Source organism: Trachypithecus francoisi, unplaced genomic scaffold (genome assembly GCF_009764315.1).
Source record: "Trachypithecus francoisi isolate TF-2019V2 unplaced genomic scaffold, Tfra_2.0 Lachesis_group11, whole genome shotgun sequence".
Taxonomy (NCBI): Eukaryota; Metazoa; Chordata; class Mammalia; order Primates; family Cercopithecidae; genus Trachypithecus; species Trachypithecus francoisi.
This window is the reverse complement of record NW_022681456.1, coordinates 122,427,711-122,447,314: the sequence shown is the minus strand read 5'-3', so window position 1 is coordinate 122,447,314 and position 19,604 is coordinate 122,427,711. Positions and strand designations below refer to the sequence as shown.

Below are 19,604 nucleotides of genomic sequence, written 5' to 3'. Positions count from 1 at the left end.
CAGTGAGCCAAGATTGTGCTGTTGCACCTCAGCCGGAGTGACAGAGCAAGACTATCTCAAAAAAAAAAAAAAAGAATAAATCTTTGTCTTTGATCAGCCTTTCACTGAATACACAATTTACATGTGAGAGGAGGATAGAGGAATAGTCACTTATGCCTTAGTCTGGCTCAGTAAATCTGCATTTTTACGTAAACTATTGGGCAGAGGAAGCAATAGGATAAATCAGATATGCATTTGTCTCAGGTAAGCAGAGGGATGACTTTGAGTTCTGTTCTTTGTCTCACGCCTGTGAAGATAAACTATGAATTTATATTGCCAGGGTGAATTTCCAAAGAACTCTTTTCGGGAAATGTTCTGTTTTAGGGAAAAATCGTGAGGGAGGTATCTAGTTTTTAACTTTGTAGCTACCTTATTTGGGAATAAAATGGGAGACAGATATGCCCAGGAGTTCCCAGCTCGCCCTTTCCCTTTGACTTAGTAATGCTGGGGGGTCCTGAGATTTACTTTCCTTTCACAATACTGCTCAGCTTCCTTTCCATCCTTTAACCTTTTCCCATCTACAATGTTTCCAGGAGAATTTCCTTGAAATCTGTAAAACACAGATTACCTCCTTACCTTATTTAAAATGCTGATGTAAATATTCACTCCTCCTTCTCCTCCTTTAATTCTTTGGCCATTTCAACACGTTTATGAGGTAGAGCCATGGCATGGGATAGGGATTGTTAATATATTTGTGCAAAAACCCTATTTTTAAAAGACACTTAAAAAAAAACCTCTTAGATCCCTAACATTTTAATTATACCTTCTCTTTATTTTTCAGTTGGAAAATGGTTGTGTTTCTCAAATTGTAAACACAAAAGTCTTCCAACTCTACCGTTCTGGATTATTCATGACATTTCACGTTGCTGTAATTGTTACAGAATTTGGAACAGGTAATGACTGTATTTTTGGACGACCTGAGGATATATGGCAACTTACTGGGAGAAGCTTGTTGAGTTAGCACTAAGTACAAATTCAGATTAATTATTTCTAATTTAATACATCTGGGAATAGTTGCAAGTGCAAAAATTATTACTGAAAAATTCACAAGATTGCTCGTAGTAAGTGTTCAATAAGTATCTGTGAAAAGAATGAAAGAAGAGACCAGGCGTGGTAGCTCACACCTGTAATCCCAGCACTTTGGGAGGCTGAGGCATGTGGATCACCTGAGGTCAGGAGTTCAAAAATCAGCCTGGCCAGCATGGTGAAACCCCATCTCTACAAAAATACAAAAAATTAGCCAGGCATGGTGGCGAGTGCCTGTAATCCCAGCTACTCAGGAGGCTGAGGCAGGAGAGAATCGCTTGAACCTAGGAGGCGGAGACTGCAGTGAGCTGAGATCATGCCATTGCACTTCAGCCTTCAGTCTGGGTGACAGACCAAGAGTCAGTGGAAAGAAAAGAAAAAAGAAAAGAAAAGAAAGAGAGAGAGAGAGAGAGGGAGGGAGGGAGGAAGGAAGGGCGGGAGGAAGAAAGGAAAGAAAGAGAAAAAGAGAGAAAGAGAGAAAGAAGGAGAGAGAGAGAAAGAAAGAGAAAGGAAGGAAGGAAGGAACGGAGGGAAGGAGGGAGGGGAAAGAAAAGAAAAGGAAAGAAGGAAGAAATTAATTCATCTGGAGTGGGAAAATCAGATGTAACTACTAATTATTTCTTGTTATTTAAAAAGGAATTGTGATTATGCCATTGTAAAGTGCTCTATATACGCATACTTGATCAATACCTTGATGCTGTTCACACTGGGCAAGCTGGTCACGTTTATATTGCTGTGGATGGTAGCTTAGCTAGACATGTTTCACTCTGCTGTGTTCATCATTCCTTACAGGTGTACAGATCGGTGAGAAGACTTCAGTTTTTATCACTCAATTGCTGGGAACTGTAAACTTTGAGAACATGGATACTTTCTACAGAAGAGGGATTTCTTATTTTGGAACTGTAGGTTTGACTAAAGAAGACATGCTTCCATTTCATTTTCTTGGATCATAGATTGCCCTTCGAAAATTTCTGGTCACTTTTTTCCTACTTTTATAATACATTTTAAGCATTACTGTGTCTGAGGTGCTAGAAAATGTCCTAGATGGAAAGAAGCAAAATAGATAACATTACAGTTGTTTCCATACTTTATATTATATATCCATGTATTTAATAGAGCATCTTTCTGTCTGTTCGAATTTAGGAAAATGACAAGGGATCACATTTATGAGCAGAAAACTATTTCTCTGTAAAAATGTAAACATTTTGTGTTTTAAGTCATATTAATTATTCTTTTCTTGTACAGCTGAAATTTTCGGGTCCTGATAATGTACCTATGGTGAACAAGTTGTTGCAACTGGAGCTGAATGATGAATTTATAGGAAATTACACTACAGATGAGAATGGCGAAGCTCAATTTTCCATTGACACTTCAGACATATTTGACCCAGAGTTCAACCTAAAAGTAAGACATCAAAGAACAGAAGAAGACCGTTAGACATCCCACAAAGGATTTGGGTATCAGAAATGTTAAACATTAGGAATATCTTAAAAGATAACTTGTATACAGAATAGATTTTAAAGAAAATTTAAAATGTATCTTATTTTATATAATTTGCTTGTTCACTAAATAATATATGAGAATACTTGTTCAAGAGGATAAGAAGCTAAAAGTCTATTAATGATTGTTATAAATTTGCTAACAACTAATATTTTCCTCTAGGAAATAAGAAGTAGTTCATGAGGATGATTTGACTTTCTTCCTCAGATCATTTCACACATAGATAGGGGAGATCCTATGCTTTCTCTTTATTTTCTGCTGCTTAAACAGAATTTCGCAGTTAAACAATTTGTCAGTGTTCACATGAAGCTGAAAGAAACAGACCGGAAGCCCAGTTCTGTGGCTTCAATTAAAGAGTAAAAAACACAACAATTCACCATCAGTCTAATGAAATATTTACACAATCTTTCATGGTCACGTTTTGTATACAAAGAGCAGAGTGCTATTATTATTTTGATTCCAATAACTTCACATTAAAATGTCAGCCACAAGCTGAGATTCCTCCCTACTCTGGAGAGTTCAGAAGCCTCCATTCTCAGTAACACCTGTCTTCGGATGTCATGATACCAAGACCCTTCACTTTCTTTTGTCATCTCAGGCCACATATGTTCGACCTAAGAGCTGCTATCTTCCCAGCTGGTTGACGCCTCAGTACTCGGATGCCAGCTTCTTAGTCTCGCGCTTTTACTCCCGAACCAACAGCTTCCTGAAGATTGTTCCTGAACCAAAGCAGCTTGAATGTAATCAGCAGAAGGTTGTTACTGTGCTTTACTCCCTAAACAGTGAAGCATATGAGGATGATTCCAATGTAAAGTTCTTCTATTTGGTGAGTCTCAGTCAGTGGGTTCCTGGAATCCTATTCAATTTTACGTCTGCTTAGCCCTGCACAGCTTAGAAACCAAGCATCAGTCATACCATGGTGACCAGAGTAAGGGCAGCCTTCTCACTTTGCTGGTGAATACTATTCCATCCATTAACAACAAACACATAAAATGATCTAAGGCAATTTAAATTTCCCAAAGGTTGAAGAACTTGCTGTTCAGCGTCTGCTTGTTTAAGCATTCAAATGTAACTCATATCAAGTATGTATGACCCTCTGTAATAGTAAAATATTGGGCAGATGCCAGAAAGTAAGGTGGAAAACTTATTTTGATAAGCAGTAAACGGACTTCGTTCTCTTGGTTCTGTCCATTTTGTCTTTCTAAGGAGGAGCCTCCAACCTTTTTGGCACCGGGGACTGGCTTCATGGAAGACAATTTTCCCACAGATGGGGTGGGGATGGTGGGATGGCTTCAGGATGATTCAAGCATATTACATTTATTGTTCACTTTATTTCTATTATTATTACATACTCATCATAGTGTGGAATCAGTAAGAACCCTGTGTTTGTTTTCCTGCAGCTAGATGGTGCTGTCTGGTGGTGATGGGAGACAGTGACAGGTTATCAGGCATTAGATTCTCTTAAGGAGCACACAGCCTATATCCTTCACATGTGCAGTTCACAGCAGGGCTTGTGCTCCTATGAGAATCTAATACCACTGCTGATCTGACAGGAGCTCAGGTGGTAATGCTTGCTCACTATACTGCTCACCTCCTGCTGTGTGGCGCAGTACCTAACAGGCCATGGACAGGTACCTACCAGTACACAGCCTGGGGACTGGGGACTTCTGCTCTAAAGCTTGTTGAAGAGTGAAAATTGAAGACCTGGAAATTAAGACATTAACTTGAATCCCCGACCCTCTCCTAGTAAGCATGCAAGTTAGTGCCTCTTGGACAGATCATTTGAACTATTTAACCCTTGGCTTCCTCAGGTATACAGTGTAATTGGAGATTATAAGACTTACCTCTTAGGGTAAGTGTTCTGTGTCAGGCACTGTTATAAGGATTGCATATGTGTTAACTCATTTAATTAGCCTTATAGGTATCTCCATTTTACAGATAAAGGAACAGAGGCAAACAGGTAAAACATCATGCCTTAAGTCACAAAGTTAATGAGCAGGTGAAGGTGTATTTGAAACCAGACAGCCCTGACAATTTCAGAGCTTTATGTGCCACTTTGCACAGTGCATTGCACATAGTTCACAAAGTTTCCAATACATAATAGAACCTCAATCAATTTTAGTCCTTTTCTCTGCTCTTTTCCAACTTATGCAAAGTCTATTTTGAATATTTGCTTGTGGAAACTACCCTATCTTATGGAACAGAATTACCGTTAAGTAATAAATTACCTAATCACAATGTGAGAATATGATGACATTAGATAATATATTGCATGTTATGTTTTCTTTATTCTGCACAGATGATGGTAAAAGGTGCTATCTTACTCAGTGGACAAAAGGAAATCAGAACCAAAGGTATATATAATATATTCATTTTAAACTGTGTACTCAAACTTCATTTTTTTCTTGTTAAGGAAATATAGATATTATATATATGGCAATTATATATATTAAGAAAATACATTTATATGTAGTCAAACATGTGTGTGTGTGTATATATATGTGTGTGTGTGTATATATATGTGTGTGTGTATATGTGTGTGTGTGTATATATGTGTGTGTGTGTATATATATGTGTGTGTGTATATATGTGTGTGTGTATATGTGTGTGTGTGTATATGTGTGTGTGTGTATATATATGTGTGTGTGTATATATATATACACAGTGAAAAGAAGTTAGAACGAGCACTTATTTCAATTTGTGGATGAAGGGAATAGTTGGCACAGCCTGAGGTAAGCTACTAAACGTCTTCACGAAGGAGAGTTCTACCTGTTTCTTTTATTGGCACGTCATTGAGCACATTAGAAAAGTGGTGTACAAAATTCCAGTATTGTTATTATCTAAATTATGCAGTCTTCTTTATTTGTGTATGTACTTCCTATTATTTGATTTATTTGTCTTGAAAACAGGGCCAAATTTACTCTTTCTGTCCATGAGCCATTCTCTTTTATCTAAGTGTACCAGTGATCCAGGAAACTCTCGGCATTTTATCTGTTCGTCTCCTATTTACACAGCCTGGAATGGAAACTTCTCATTTGCAATCAACATCAGTGCTGATCTGGCTCCTGTGGCTGTCCTGTTTGTCTACACCCTTCACCCCAGTGGGGAAATTGTGGCTGACAGTGTCAGATTCCAGATTGACAAGTGCTTTAAACACAAGGTGATGTTTCTCTTATTTCTGGCTTGAGAAGTGCGAAGAGTTTGCTCCCTGCTGTCTTCTCTTCTGACTACTATCACCGTCAAGTGGGAAACTCACACTCAGTGCTGGCATAATTGAATTCTTAGGGGATGCGAGAATCACCAAACACCATGCATGATCCTCGGCAGCAGTGCCAATCCTGAGACGGCAGCAGGGTGGTGAAGGGGGTCTTCTGCAAGGAGAGCTGAGGGTGAGAGTGGGCAGGGGAAATACAGTACAGAAATCTATAAGGATTTATTCAGGAGAGATTAAGTGTGTTCAGATCATCTTTACATAAAATGGTTTCTACTCTTATTTATTTATTTTCTCTACTCTAGGTTAGCATAAAGTTCTCTGAAGAGCAGGGCCTACCAGGCTCCAATGCTAGCCTCTATCTTCAAGCGGCCCCTGACTCATTCTGTGCCCTCCGGGCTGTGGATAGGAGCGTCCTTCTACTGAAATCGGAACAACAGCTGTCAGCTGAAAGTGTAAGTTCTCTGACTTCCTTGTTTTTCATGTTTCTCTGGACTCCCAGAAGTCTTAGCCTTCAGATGATGTTTTGAACATCTTGAAAATATTGAATGTTTTCTTCCTTTGTTCCTTCATGGATTATATACTTATGTTTCTTGGCTATCCTAAGAACATGCTTATAACAATAGAGAATTTGATAGATAATTATAACAGTTTAGGAATTTTACAACTGTGATTTTTTAAAATCGTAGGTGTAATCATAGATGTGGAAACCTGGAATAAAATGAAATCTCTGTTTTCAAGGATCTGCTTGGATTCAGTGTAAAGTTATTTTCTATAAATGCATCTTTTATTTTCTTAAATATTTCCAGACCTGGAATTCCAGAATTTCACATCAAATTTATTTCGGCTAACAATTGTTGGATATTTTGTGTTTATTTCCAACACAATTACATATAAATAACTATTGAAATTTATGATCATGTTTAAATCTAATTTAATAATTTAATTTTTTCTGATTAATATTATACCTGTATAATATAGAAAATGTGCAAAGTATACAAAGACATAAAGAAGGAAATTTTAAAAATCATTTATAATCCTAACACTTAGGCATCTTTATAGTTTTGCTGTAATTTTTAAAAATCTCTTTTCTGAAGGCATATATATTTTACAAACTTGAGATCTCACCAAAAAATACAATTCTGTATTTTGTTTTCAACATTCTATAGTAAATCCAGTTTTAAATATAAAATTATAGAATTCAGTAATGATAACTGAATAACTGTGAATCATGATAGAAACCATATATTTTTCTCAATGCAAAACATAAATACATGTAAGTTTTCTATTACAGGGAGCAAAAATGCTTTTAGTTAGAAGCTTTCAGGATCTGAGGAGGCATCAAACAAATAAAGGATAAATTTATCTATAAATATGGAATATGGTCGTGTGCTGTGCTCACGCCTGTAATCCCAGCACTTTGGGAGGCCAAGGTGGGCAGATCGTTTGAGCTCACGAGGTCGAGACCAGCCTGCACAACATGATGAGACTCTGTCTCTTCCAAAAATATGAAAAACGAGCAGGGCACAGTGGTGTGCACCTGTGATCTCAGAAACTTGAGAGATTGACATGGGAGGATTGCTTGAGCCCTGGCGGGGGCGGAAGTTGCAGTGAGCCAAGATCGTGCCACTACACTCCATCCTGGGTGACAAAGCGAGATCCTGTCTCAAAGAAAAAAAGGGACACACACACACACACACTTTTTTTTTTACCTTGAGAGTTTCATGGATTCAGAGTAAATAGCTTCTGCTCATTCTTCCTACAGTTGGAGGTGGCAATATCTTAGGAAAACTGTCTCAAGGAATGACCATCAAGGGACCTCAAAAAGAAAATTCTAGAGGCATTTTCAGGGGTCTCAGAATATGTCAGAACCAAAAGAGGTTGCCCTCATTTATTATTGATCGCTATATCAATAATATAAATCAAGTGAAGTTCTATAAATGAGTGAATTCCAATTTATATTCTATATGTTTGTTATTTTTTATATTATGTTATGTAAGCTTAGCTTTTAGTTTTAAATAATTTTTTAAAGTGCAAGAATAGCACAGAGAACTCCCATATACCATTGACCTGATTCACCAGTTTGTGAACATTTTGCCATACTTGTTTTCTCTTTCTCACTCTCTCCACCCCTATACACACACACACACACACACAGAGTTTATGGCATTTCAATTTTTTCTGAATCATTTGAGACTAGGTTACATACATCAGTCTATTGTGAAAGGAAAATACGAACAACTCAAGACCCCAATTCACGATGCTAAAAGGACAAAAAATGAGGCTGAAAACTGAGTCATGGAAGAAGTTGTTTTTCTTTTGTTCCTAAGCAGATAGCTAATTTTCTTCCTTGTTAGATTAGTTAGTGGTTTACCTATTTTGCCGAGTTTTCCAAAAACATTTAATTTTAATTTATTAACGTGATGTCATATAATATGAGGTTTTTTGCTACTCCACCACATTAATTTCTATTTTTATCTTTATTATTTCCTTACTGGTGCTTTATTTTGTCATTATTTTTAGCTTTTTCACTTAGAAATTTACTTCATTTTCATGAATTTATTTTATTGGGTTCGGTGTTTTTAAGCCTATAAATTTTTCTATGATTTCTACTTTTGAAGTATCTCATAGATCCTGATACATAGCAATTGCACCATTTTTATTTTTCAGAAATTCTGTAATTTCTGTTTGTATTAACCCTTTCACTGAAAATTTGCTTACTGGAGTATTTTATAATTTTCATGTAAAAAGGAATTTATTTTAGAGTTTTCTTTTAAATTTCAAGTTCTATATCTTCATGGTCAGCAATATTTCCACCGATATATTTTTGTGCCCAAATATAGAATGAGGTTTTGCGAATATATCTCATGTGCTGAGAAGATATAGTTTCTATTGTCAGTTTGTTTTCCATCCACGAGGTTGGATTATTTTGATCCTCTGTATTCTTACTTATTTTGTAAAATTTATTTAACCTTCTTCTGCTGAGTGATATGTTAAAATACCCGACTAATAGCACTCTGTTTCTTCTTGCGTCTTCTGTAGTTTCTGCACAGGTAATCATAACTGTTATGGCTTTATTATGAATTGTAGCTTTTAGCAGTAAGTATTCTTCTCTGTCTTGTTTGATGTCTTTTGGCCTTACTTCTACTATTTCCAATAACAGGAGGATTGCAGCCTTTGCATTCTTATTATTTTCCTTTACCTGCCCTTTGGATTTCACATTTTGAAATACACACTCCACTTGTCTTTCGTATCAAGTACAGCATTGGGTTTTGTTTTAAATATACATATCTTTGTCTTTTAAAGGAGAATAAAGTCTATTCACTCTATCGATATGATGTATGTGTTAGGCCTCAGCTCTATCAACTATTTTTCTTATGATTCTATATTTTATTTAAAACTACTTTATTTTTATTTTTATTTTTATTTTTTTTTTGAGACGGAGTCTTGCTCTGTTGCCCAGGCTGGAGTGCAGTGGCTGGATCTCAGCTCACTGCAAGCTCCTCCTCCCGGGTTTACGCCATTCTCCTGCCTCAGCCTCCCGAGTAGCTGGGACTACAGGCGCCCGCCACCTCGCCCGGCTAGTTTTTTGTATTTTTTAGTAGAGACGGGGTTTCACCGTGTTAGCCAGGATGGTCTCGATCTCCTGACCTCGTGATCTGCCCGTCTCGGCCTCCCAAAGTGCTGGGATTACAGGCTTGAGCCACCGCGCCTGGCCTAAAACTACTTTATTTCTTTAGCTTTTTTGTTTGTTTGCTTTTTGTTACCTTGCTTAAAGCTTCTTTGAGTATTCAGGCCAGGTTGAATTTTTATTTTAGTGATTATTTTTATATTTACATATTTTATAATATCCTAATCTCATTTTTTTCTTGCTTAACGTTAATATCTAGTCTATTATTTTTAATCTTTGAGTCTTAACTGCTACCTACACAACAGTCAGTCATCTCTAGTTTCCACTTTTCTCTCCCTCTTCTCTCATTTGATTGTGGTATCTTTCATTTTTTGTCAGGATATATAATGTTTACATTCTTTATTGTTTCTCTTATTCATCAAGTTTTACTAATTTCCTGAGTCACCTTTTGGCTACATAAAGCTCATTCTCCAGGAGGCTGGGGTGAGAAGATTGCTTGAGCCTGGGAGATCGAGGCTGCTGTGAGCCATTATTGTACCACTGCACTTCAGCCTGGGCAAGGGAATGAGACCCTGTCTCAAAAATAAATAAATAAAAATTTTTAAAACATGAATTCTCTACTAAAGTCCTCAGGATATCACATGAGTGTAGAATTCTCTGACATTTTCATATTCAAAATTATTTTTTCTAAAGCCTTAATAAATGAAGGACAGGTATTTGTATATTAAATCTTTGGTTTATACATTTTAAAATTTCTTTGAAATGTACCCTACTATTGACTTGCTTTGAAAATGGCTTTTAATAGTGCTGACATTAGTTTAAATTCATTTTCCACTGTGGGCTGCTTTATCTTTATGTCTGAAGGCCTTGGATGTTTTTCCTGCTTATACTTTAATCTAATAGTTTCAGTAAGAATGTATTATTCTGTAGAAGTTTTGCCAGATATGCAGTGGACTCATGCAATATGTAAACTCAAATCTTTTTTACTTTCAGATATTTCTCCTGAATTATAATTGTAAATATTAGTCTTTCCCTTTTTTTTGTTCTAAAAAAAATCTCTGTACATGTGTTGGATCTTCCTTGCCTGCTTTCCAGTTCAATCACTTTGTCTGTGACCTGTTTTAATTCATTCTCTCTCCGTTTTATTCTTTTGTTTTTCCTCTACGTTGCCTTTAAAGTTTTCTCTGAACTGTTTTATCTTGATGTCCTTATACTTTAGGGTTTATTTATGATATAATTTTGTCTAATTTTTCTGAGTTCAATAAAGCCTCATTTTATTTCTTCTTGATTTTTTTTCCATTTCTCTCTTCTCTTAATTGAATTTCTGACTCATGCTGCCTTTTAAATACCCAAAATACATGCTTGAGAATATTTCACTTATGTTAAATTATTTTGGTATGGCTTTTCTTCGTTTACTTATTTATTTACTTAGGGACTTTAGTGGAGAAGTTTCATTAACTGAACTGTTTTGGTTTACATTTCCTATTTTCTCTTACAGCAGCTTTGTATGGAGTTGATTTTTTCTAGTTCTTGCTATTTTGTGCACAGTGTTCATAGGTGAAGAGTGCCCTTTCTTTGTTTTAGAAAAATGCATTATTTAAAAAATATTGGTGATGAAAATGAGGGTGAAGGGAGTTATTTTATCCTTTGACATCCTTTCCTTCTTTAAATGCCCTGTCTCCAAGGGTCTGCACACCTCTTCTTGTGATCTGATTATTTCCCATTAGCCATGTTTTTTGGAAGCTTCCACTACCAGGCCCATTCATTCCAAGCCCTTTCCCTGTGTGCAGTACTGGGAACTGTTGAGTCTGGAAACTATGATTTGTATTTTTAACAATGCCAGACTTTCTTTTCCTTGGCGTTGACTTGGTGCGTGTTTCTTCTCATTTTTCCATGCCATTCTGCTTTTTCTCTGCAGTCTCTTAAGCCTTCCCTCTGCAACAGCAGTAGAAGCTCTCTTGGAATTTGGTGTTTGTTTCTCTACTAAGGAATAATTTGAAGATCACGGTATTCTCTGTGTCACAGTAATGTTAAAGATATTAGTCATGAGTATCATTACTTGTTCTCTTTGTTGATTTTATGTTTTCTTTGGAAGATTAAGTAAGAAGATTTAAAATCAGCCAGCTAATATTATTCTCCAGACTTAGAAGTTCTAGCATTATAATTGATTGTCTGTACAATGGGCCTTGGGTTAATCAATAATCAGGCATTGCTTTCTTATATTCTCTCTTAAATCCTGTGCCTAAGCTGAGAAATTCTGTGAACATGGTATCAGTGGCCTAAAACAAAACTGGTTTGCTCTTTTGAAAGGAAGAACTTAAGTGAAAATACTGGATTAAATATGATGGCCATGCTCTTAAAGAAAAGAACAAGAATAAATGGTACAGTACACAATTTGCCAATTTTGTAATTTTAAAAGAAGTGCTTAAAATTATTGGGAAATGTTTTTTCTCATAGGTGTATAACATGGTTCCAAGTATAGAGCTGTATGGTTATTTCTACCGTGGCCTCCATCTTGATGATAGCAAGGAAGACCCTTGCATTCCTCAGAGAGATGTGTTCTACAATGGTTTATATTACACGCCTGTAAGCAACTATGGGGATGGAGACATCTATAATATTGTCATGGTAAGATCACTAAGGATTTTGGAAAATATTTCATCTCAATTTTTAGTATTCATAATGCATATTGATGTTTTCTTAATTATGTATTTTTCTTCCTATACTTTGAGATTTGTGTCTGTAATCTGCCAATAGAGTACAGAGAAACTGTCTTATAAAAAGGAGATATTAATTTTGTTGATTTTTAAATTTTCTGCTGAAAATAAATCGTGTAGCTATAATTACAAAACCTCATTTAAAGAAAAAGACAGTCTCCAATTAATACAATAAATCTTATGCAAAGATAGTCAAATCAAGAGGCTAAGAGAGTGTGGACTCCAGATATCCCTAGGCCATTAATGAAATATGCTGAGTCTTCCATGACATAATCTTCATAATTAACGTCACAAGTGTATAAGAAAAGGGGCGTTGAATCAGACAGACTTTATCAGCTCTTCAATTTACTGAGTGTGCCGTGTGTGTGTGTGCGCGCACGCATGTGTGTGTGTTTGATGTTAATTAGGGTAATGATAGCGCTGATCTCATCAGTATTTTTCACTTAGGATGAAATAGAGAATGATGGAAAATACTTAGAAAAATGCTAGCACATAATAAGTGCTAAATCATAGTAATTACCATTTTTTCTCTGAAATAGGGCTTTTCCATAAGTCAAATAGAGGTAAGTTGACTTGTAACTTCTCAGGCCTTTGTTAAGACAGAAAATATGGATACTGACGATCCATTTATCTTTACAATATAAATAACAGGCCTTTTATAGTTCTTGCATGAAAAGAATGAACAATATTTTTGTTGTTTGTTTCTTTAAAGAACATGGGTCTGAAAGTCTTTACCAATCTCCATTACCGAAAACCAGAAGTATGTGTGATGGAGAGAGGGCGTTCACTCTCTAAGCCGCTTTATGTAGGAACAGAAAATTATGGTCTGATGCTTAGCGCTCCATCTAGAATTGCATGTAGGTAATCTTAAACTTTTTTGTTGGGGGATGACCAAAGCGATTTGTGGAATTTAGTGTATTTGAGACAAACTATACAATTTTGGAATTTTATATGTGAATTATGCCATGTTTTTGGCTACAGTTAGACATCCTATAGTTGGATAAAGCAGAATAAAACAGATTAGAAATGCTTTTGGCTCTAACAAGAAATTAGCTTCAGAGGTGAGATGTAGTTTACTTTTATTGATGAAATACAATGTCAGAAATACAATCATGCTTCACTTAGTGATGGAGAATTTGTTCTGAAAAATGCATTGATAGGTGATATTGCTGTGTGAACATCATACAGTGTACTTAGACAAGCCTAGATGCTGTAGCCTACAACACACCTAGGCTATGTGATACAGTCTATTTTTCTAGGCTACAAACCTCCACAGCATGTGGCTATACTGAATACTGTAGGCAGTTGTAACACAATGGTAACTATTTGTGTATCTAAACATTGCTAAACATGGAAAAGGCACAGTGAAAATGTGGTATACAGGATTTAAAAAGTTGTACTTTTATATACGGCACTTCCCATAAATGGAGCTTGCAAGGTTAAAAGTTACTCTGAGTGAGTCAGGGTACAAATATATTTTCTTTCTTTACATCCTTATTCTATAAGCTTTTTCCTATTTTTCCATTTTTGTAACTTTTATACTTTTTTGTTAAAAACGAAAACGCAAGCACACACATTAGTCTAGGCCTATACAAGGTCAGGATCATCAACATCACTGTCTTCTACCTCCACATCCTGTACCACTGAAAGGGTCTTCAGAGGTAATAACACACATAGAGTTGTCCTATCCTGTGACGGAATGCCTTCTTCTGTAACACCTCCTGAAGGACCTGCCTGAAGCTGTTTTGCAGTTAATTTTTTTTTTTGATAAGTAAAAAGAGTACATTTTAAACAGTAAACAGTATACTGTTTACTGTAAGCACAAAAACCAGTAACATAGTCATTTATTATCATTATCAAGTATTATGCACGATACAGAATTTCTCTGCTCTATTTTTATAGGACTGGCAGTGCAATAGGTTTGTTTATACCAGCATCATCACAAACCCATGACCAATGCATTGCACTACAATGTTATGATGGCTTTGATGACAATAGGTGGTAGGGATTTTTCAGCTCCATTATAACCTTACAGGACCTCTGTAGTCTAAGTGGTCTGTCATTGATCACAATGTCATTATGTGGTAACTGACTGTGTATAGGAACAGGCAATGTATGGTGATACACGAAAACAGTCATAGTAAGTGACTGTGATACAGGAAAGTGAGGTGTTTTATGGGGACCTTACACCCTGATAATACATAGACCATAATTTGCAGAGTCCAAGGTCTGAATAAGGTACTTCTTCCTTTTTCTTTTTTTTAGCTGGTGAAATCAGAGAGGAGAATGCTGACTATGTAGAACAGGCTATAATTCAAACAGTAAGAACAAACTTCCCAGAGACATGGATATGGGACCTCGTCAGTGTCGAGTGAGTTTTAACCATTTTCTCTCCTATGTGTCTTTATTTCTATTTTCTTTTTCTTTCTTCACTTTTATTCCTGGGTATATAAAACAGTACCATATTTGTAAAATATATATCATCGATTTGCATGCACTGATCACACATTTTATTTTATCTTTAGCATTGTTTTCCCTTCACCAAGAGTTTCTCTTCTATTCGTTTTATGCAGACAGATTTAAACTGCCCCAATTAAAAAACATAATGTGGGCCGGGCGTGGTGGCTCATGTCTGTAATCCCAGCACTTTGGGAGGCTGAGGCAGGTGGATCACCTGAGGTCAGGAGTTCGAAACCAGCCCAGTCAACATGGTGAAACCCCGTCTCTACTAAAAATACAAAAAAATAGCCGGGTGTGGTGGTGGGCACCTATAATCCCAGCTACTCGGGAGGCTGAGGCAGAAGAATTGCTTGAACCCGGGAGGCAGAGGTTGCAGTGAGCTGAGATCGTGCCACTGCACTCCCACCTGGGTGAAGAGAGAGACTTTGTCTCAAAAAAACAAAAACAAAAACATAATGCGGTGTTTAAAGAAACATGACCTCTCTATACTCAAATTTTATAAAAATCCAGCTCTCTTTATTTTTATCTAATGCCCCATCTAAACAATATAACTCACTTTTGAGCTTCAGTCAATACTTTCCTGCTTGCTTCGCACTTAATTTTAAGTTCTTGGTTCAGACAAAGGATATGTTTTACAGATAACCTCTTCTTCCAGTTCCTCAGGCTCTGCCAATCTTTCGTTCCTCATTCCTGATACGATAACCCAATGGGAGGCAAGTGGCTTTTGTGTGAATGGCGACGTTGGATTTGGGGTTTCCTCTACAACCACTCTAGAGGTCTCCCAACCTTTCTTTATTGAAATTGCCTCACCCTTTTCGGTTGTTCAAAATGAACAATTTGATTTGATTGTCAATGTCTTCAACTACCTGGATACATGTGTAGAGGTGAGTTGTTCTCTTTGATCTGGAGGCAAAAATTTAACAAAGCCAAAATATTTCTTAATATTTCCATATTCTCTTTATTCTCAAATGCAAAATGCTACTATAAAGGTATGAGACTTAGGTTCATATTCTTCAAACAAATATAATTGCTTTCATTCACAGTGACGGTTTAAACAGTGTATTGAGCATGGTGTTTCATAGTGATGTGTGTTCCAGTGCCATCCTCATTGCCATGATTGTTTTCCTAGATTTCTGTTCAAGTGGAGGAGTCTCAGAATTATGAAGCAAATATTAACACCCTGAAAATCAATGGCAGTGAGATTATCCAAACTGGAAGGAGGAAAACAAATGTCTGGACTATTATACCTAAGAAATTGGGTAAGCAGCTATCTGTCTACACCAGTTGCTCATGGAAAACCAGCGCATATTAATTGTATCCATTTATTTTCCTTAAATTGTCTATACAAACATGATTTTCTCTTTTTCATTTTTAAAATTCTTGTTGTAAATTCTCCACTAGAAATTCTAATCTATAGTAATCTAATTTCTGGTTGTTAATGTTGTGTAGTGCAAAACCACCATTCATTTTTACAAGAGCATAATGCAATTAAAATACAATATAAATGCTAATTTGCATGACCTATCATGGACTATATGTTTGGAATATGCCATATCCCAAATAAAGGCCATGTTGTCATTAATGCCACCTTAATTATTTGACTTCTCACTGGCTCCTTCGCCTACCATCATGAACCCAGGCCACCTTCACAAAACTTGCTACTCCATCACAATGATCAGTTAGGTAATTGTCAGGTTTGTAAATTTACTACATGTGCCACGGGGATACCAAAATCACTAAATGATTGTAATGAGATCAAAAACTGAGGATATTTAGTGCCTATGCTATCTGCAAGATGGAAAAATAAACTTGTCTCCTATTGAAATATTGAAAATACACGGAATGGAAAAAGTTTAAAACTCTAGTAAACAAGGAATGCTAGATGTGATATGTGTGATGCTTTTAATCACTACTTTTAAAAAATAGTCATTCAAATTTTCTTTGTTTAATGTCCTATGTTTGTTGTATTATTTTAACAGCAAATAATACATCGATGAGATTGTTTTAGTTCAGTTGTGATGCTGTTCTCAGACTATTTTTCTATTACATTTGAAGTTTCTCAGTATTTCTACTGCACAAGATCTTCAAAATCCTACCTTGGCAATTGAGATAGAATACTGTACCAATTTGTATAGTTTTATGACATTAAATTGAAGACACAGTGTTAAGAGTGAAATAACAAGCTTTCTGAGACAGAGAAACAAATCAAACACACCAAAAAATAAGAACAATATATTGGTTGTATATACTGATGTACAGTCATGTAAATAATAATAACTTTAAAGAATGATTGTTTTCAATCCTCTAATTTTTACAAGCAAGGAAACGAGATCAGCTCTAATTGTGTAATGTGAAATCAGGAAGTTTAAAGACAATGAATTCCTTGCTAGGACAGTATTTCAATCCCAGTGCCTGTCTACTATATAATATTTTACTATTTTTGTTTGTTTGATCTTGGGAAAAGTTAGGAGCCCTAATTAGCTGACATTATTTGCCTATATTGTCATAAGTAATCTTTATAAACAATCAATATCAAGGAATTGACTCAGATGACTTTGTAGAATGTTACTTTTCCTAAAATTTCTTAAGTTTTAATTAAGTAAATTTATCATTTACTTAATATAAGGAATCATGAAAATCAAGGAACAGGTGAAATGGAAGATACCACATTGTATCTAGGAAGGAGAAGAAACAAGTTATTTTGTTCTAAGCATCAAATTAACGATAGAATTTGGTTCATCCAATTCAAGACATGGTTCACAGACTCTAGCCATTTCTCATTATAGAAGGGACCAATGATCAATTTAATTTATATTTTGGAATCTCTTGCAGGTAAAGTGAATATCACTGTAGTTGCTGAGTCCAAACAAAGCAATGCTTGCCCAAATGAAGGAATGGAGCGGCAAAAGCTAAACTGGAAAGACACTGTGGTCAAAAGCTTCTTGGTAGAGGTATGGATATGCAAACTGTCAAGCTTTTCCTGAAAAGAAACAGACATCTAAGAGGCTCTGTATTAAAAGACATTCTCCTTGAAGACACTTAGTTGACAACATTTACTTTTGACACAAGACATGCCATTTTAAATGAATGAAAACAGCATAAAGTTCATCCTTTCTCTAATCAATACCTCACCCAGGATAGTAAAGCTTAACACTTGAAACAGACTTGACAAGTTTTTGTTTGTTTCTGAGTCAAGATGTTTCTTGTACACCTATTTCTCTTCCTTCTATTTTTCCGATTCTCATATTCAAGAGACAAATCTACTTGTCCTACACTCCTGTGCAGTTCCCGTCATCCTCAACAAGAATCAGCACTTGTCAGAGGAACACTCTTGATTTGCCTCTCGGCACATCCCTGCTCCACAAAGCACTTTTAGTTGTTTACTGGAGATGCTATATAGGATCAGAGGAGCTGAGAGTGTCCCACAATGACATCAAGGTTATGCCTGTCCAAGCTACAGAACTCAGAGGCTAAAATGGGTGCTGGTGACGTCCCATGCCTTCCAGATATGAACAGAAGGGGACCATGAGTTGGATCTTCTCTCAGGGATAAGCTTGCACCAGCCATTCTTAAGTGAGCTGGTGCTTAATCACTTTTCCTTCATGGACAGAGGACTTAGACTCATTCTTCTGTGCTTGTTTGTGTTACTCTTTGACAGCCTGAAGGTATTGAAAAGGAAAGGACCCAGAGTTTCCTTATCTGTACAGAAGGTAAGAGGATCTTTTAGGAAGTCAAATTAGTCCTAAATAAAATTCACCAGAAGAATCAGTTTATGTCCTCTCCTTCCACATGAGTCCATGTGCCCTGTGATTTCACTTTAAATATCTCATGGAGGATTCTTGTGTTTCATGCTTTATCTTCATGATATAATTTTAGCCATTGAGAAGCATATTCAGAAGGTGGTTTTTAGTTCACTTTTTGATGTTGGTCTACCCCGACCTATTATTTTTTTCATTATATGTGTTCTTAGCTCCTCTTATGCTATGATTGTCACACAACATTGGACAATGGGACATCAGGATTGAGGCCCAGTAGCACATAATATAATCTTTGCTTTTGTACTCTTAGGATAAAATAACCCGTAGATACGTCACTGCCCCTGCCCCTCAGTCTCTGGTTTCATGGCCATGAGGGGTATTATTTTACCCAGTTGATGGTGATCTGATTATACTCCCTCATCAGAGCCTTCAAGCTTTACCTTTTGCGTGTGTTGTTTTGTGTGTTACAGTCAGTGTAGTTTTTACATTGTTTTTCATACATAAATAGTTCAGGCACTAAACCAGTGAAGAATGGGGGCCATGATCTAATGCACAGATTTATATGCCATTTTCTGAATGTACTGTTATCCTAAACTAGGTCAGAACTCCAATTTCATCTCCTCTAATAAACAACTTGTGAAATAAAAATAAGTAATGGAATCTTACCTCCAATACGTTTATCCCCCAAATCTGCTGATATAAAGAAGCCATCACATTTTTTAAATCAATATTTTCATTCCAGGTGCCAAAGCCTCCAAGCAGGGAGTTTTGGACTTGCCAAACGATGTAGTAGAAGGTTCAGCCAGAGGCTTTTTCACTGTTGTGGGTAAGTTGATTAAATGTTTTGTTTCACAATGGTTTGAAAATCTTGGTTGAGGTGGTCTTCAAACAATCCTTAAAATAACAGAATAGAGAGGTTTTCCTAAGCTATCAATTGGAGGGAATTATTGTTCAGATCACCCTCTATGTTTCCTGGTGGGATCTGAAGGGATTACAGTACCGTTTCCAGACCTATGTTCTCAGGAAACCCTAGCTTGTGTAGATAGTAACTAGCATTCAGAAAGCAAGAGGTTCTTTATAATCATTAATCTGAAATATGAAATTCACCTCTTGGAGAATCAGAATTAACTTTGCCTGTTAATGATGTTGGGAGTTTTCTCAGTACAAGGAGAATTTTTTGTTGTTGCTACAAAAGGCAAGCTTCTTTGTCTGTTATTAACATGTACATCTCTTGGAAGGGATGGATTACACTTTGTAATTCA

The 19,604-nt window shown here is 36.2% G+C and overlaps 1 protein-coding gene across 2 annotated transcripts in view; it reads left to right on the top strand.

Moving 5' to 3' along the window:
• Nucleotides 1-123: 123 nt before the first annotated feature.
• The window catches only part of LOC117090788 (ovostatin homolog 2-like), a 32,861-nt gene continuing 13,380 nt past the window's right edge, over nucleotides 124-19,604 (top strand). For both annotated transcript variants that reach the window (XM_033223392.1, XM_033223391.1), the window contains exons 1-16: nucleotides 124-243; nucleotides 821-932; nucleotides 1,858-1,967; nucleotides 2,311-2,469; nucleotides 3,164-3,391; nucleotides 4,865-4,919; nucleotides 5,580-5,725; nucleotides 6,082-6,231; nucleotides 11,865-12,035; nucleotides 12,837-12,981; nucleotides 14,390-14,495; nucleotides 15,240-15,468; nucleotides 15,714-15,843; nucleotides 17,417-17,535; nucleotides 18,243-18,294; nucleotides 19,085-19,168. In XM_033223392.1, the coding sequence (XP_033079283.1) occupies nucleotides 229-243; nucleotides 821-932; nucleotides 1,858-1,967; nucleotides 2,311-2,469; nucleotides 3,164-3,391; nucleotides 4,865-4,919; nucleotides 5,580-5,725; nucleotides 6,082-6,231; nucleotides 11,865-12,035; nucleotides 12,837-12,981; nucleotides 14,390-14,495; nucleotides 15,240-15,468; nucleotides 15,714-15,843; nucleotides 17,417-17,535; nucleotides 18,243-18,294; nucleotides 19,085-19,168 (2,011 nt within the window). In that variant the 5' untranslated portion in view covers nucleotides 124-228. The remainder of the gene's footprint in view (nucleotides 244-820; nucleotides 933-1,857; nucleotides 1,968-2,310; nucleotides 2,470-3,163; nucleotides 3,392-4,864; nucleotides 4,920-5,579; nucleotides 5,726-6,081; nucleotides 6,232-11,864; nucleotides 12,036-12,836; nucleotides 12,982-14,389; nucleotides 14,496-15,239; nucleotides 15,469-15,713; nucleotides 15,844-17,416; nucleotides 17,536-18,242; nucleotides 18,295-19,084; nucleotides 19,169-19,604) is intronic.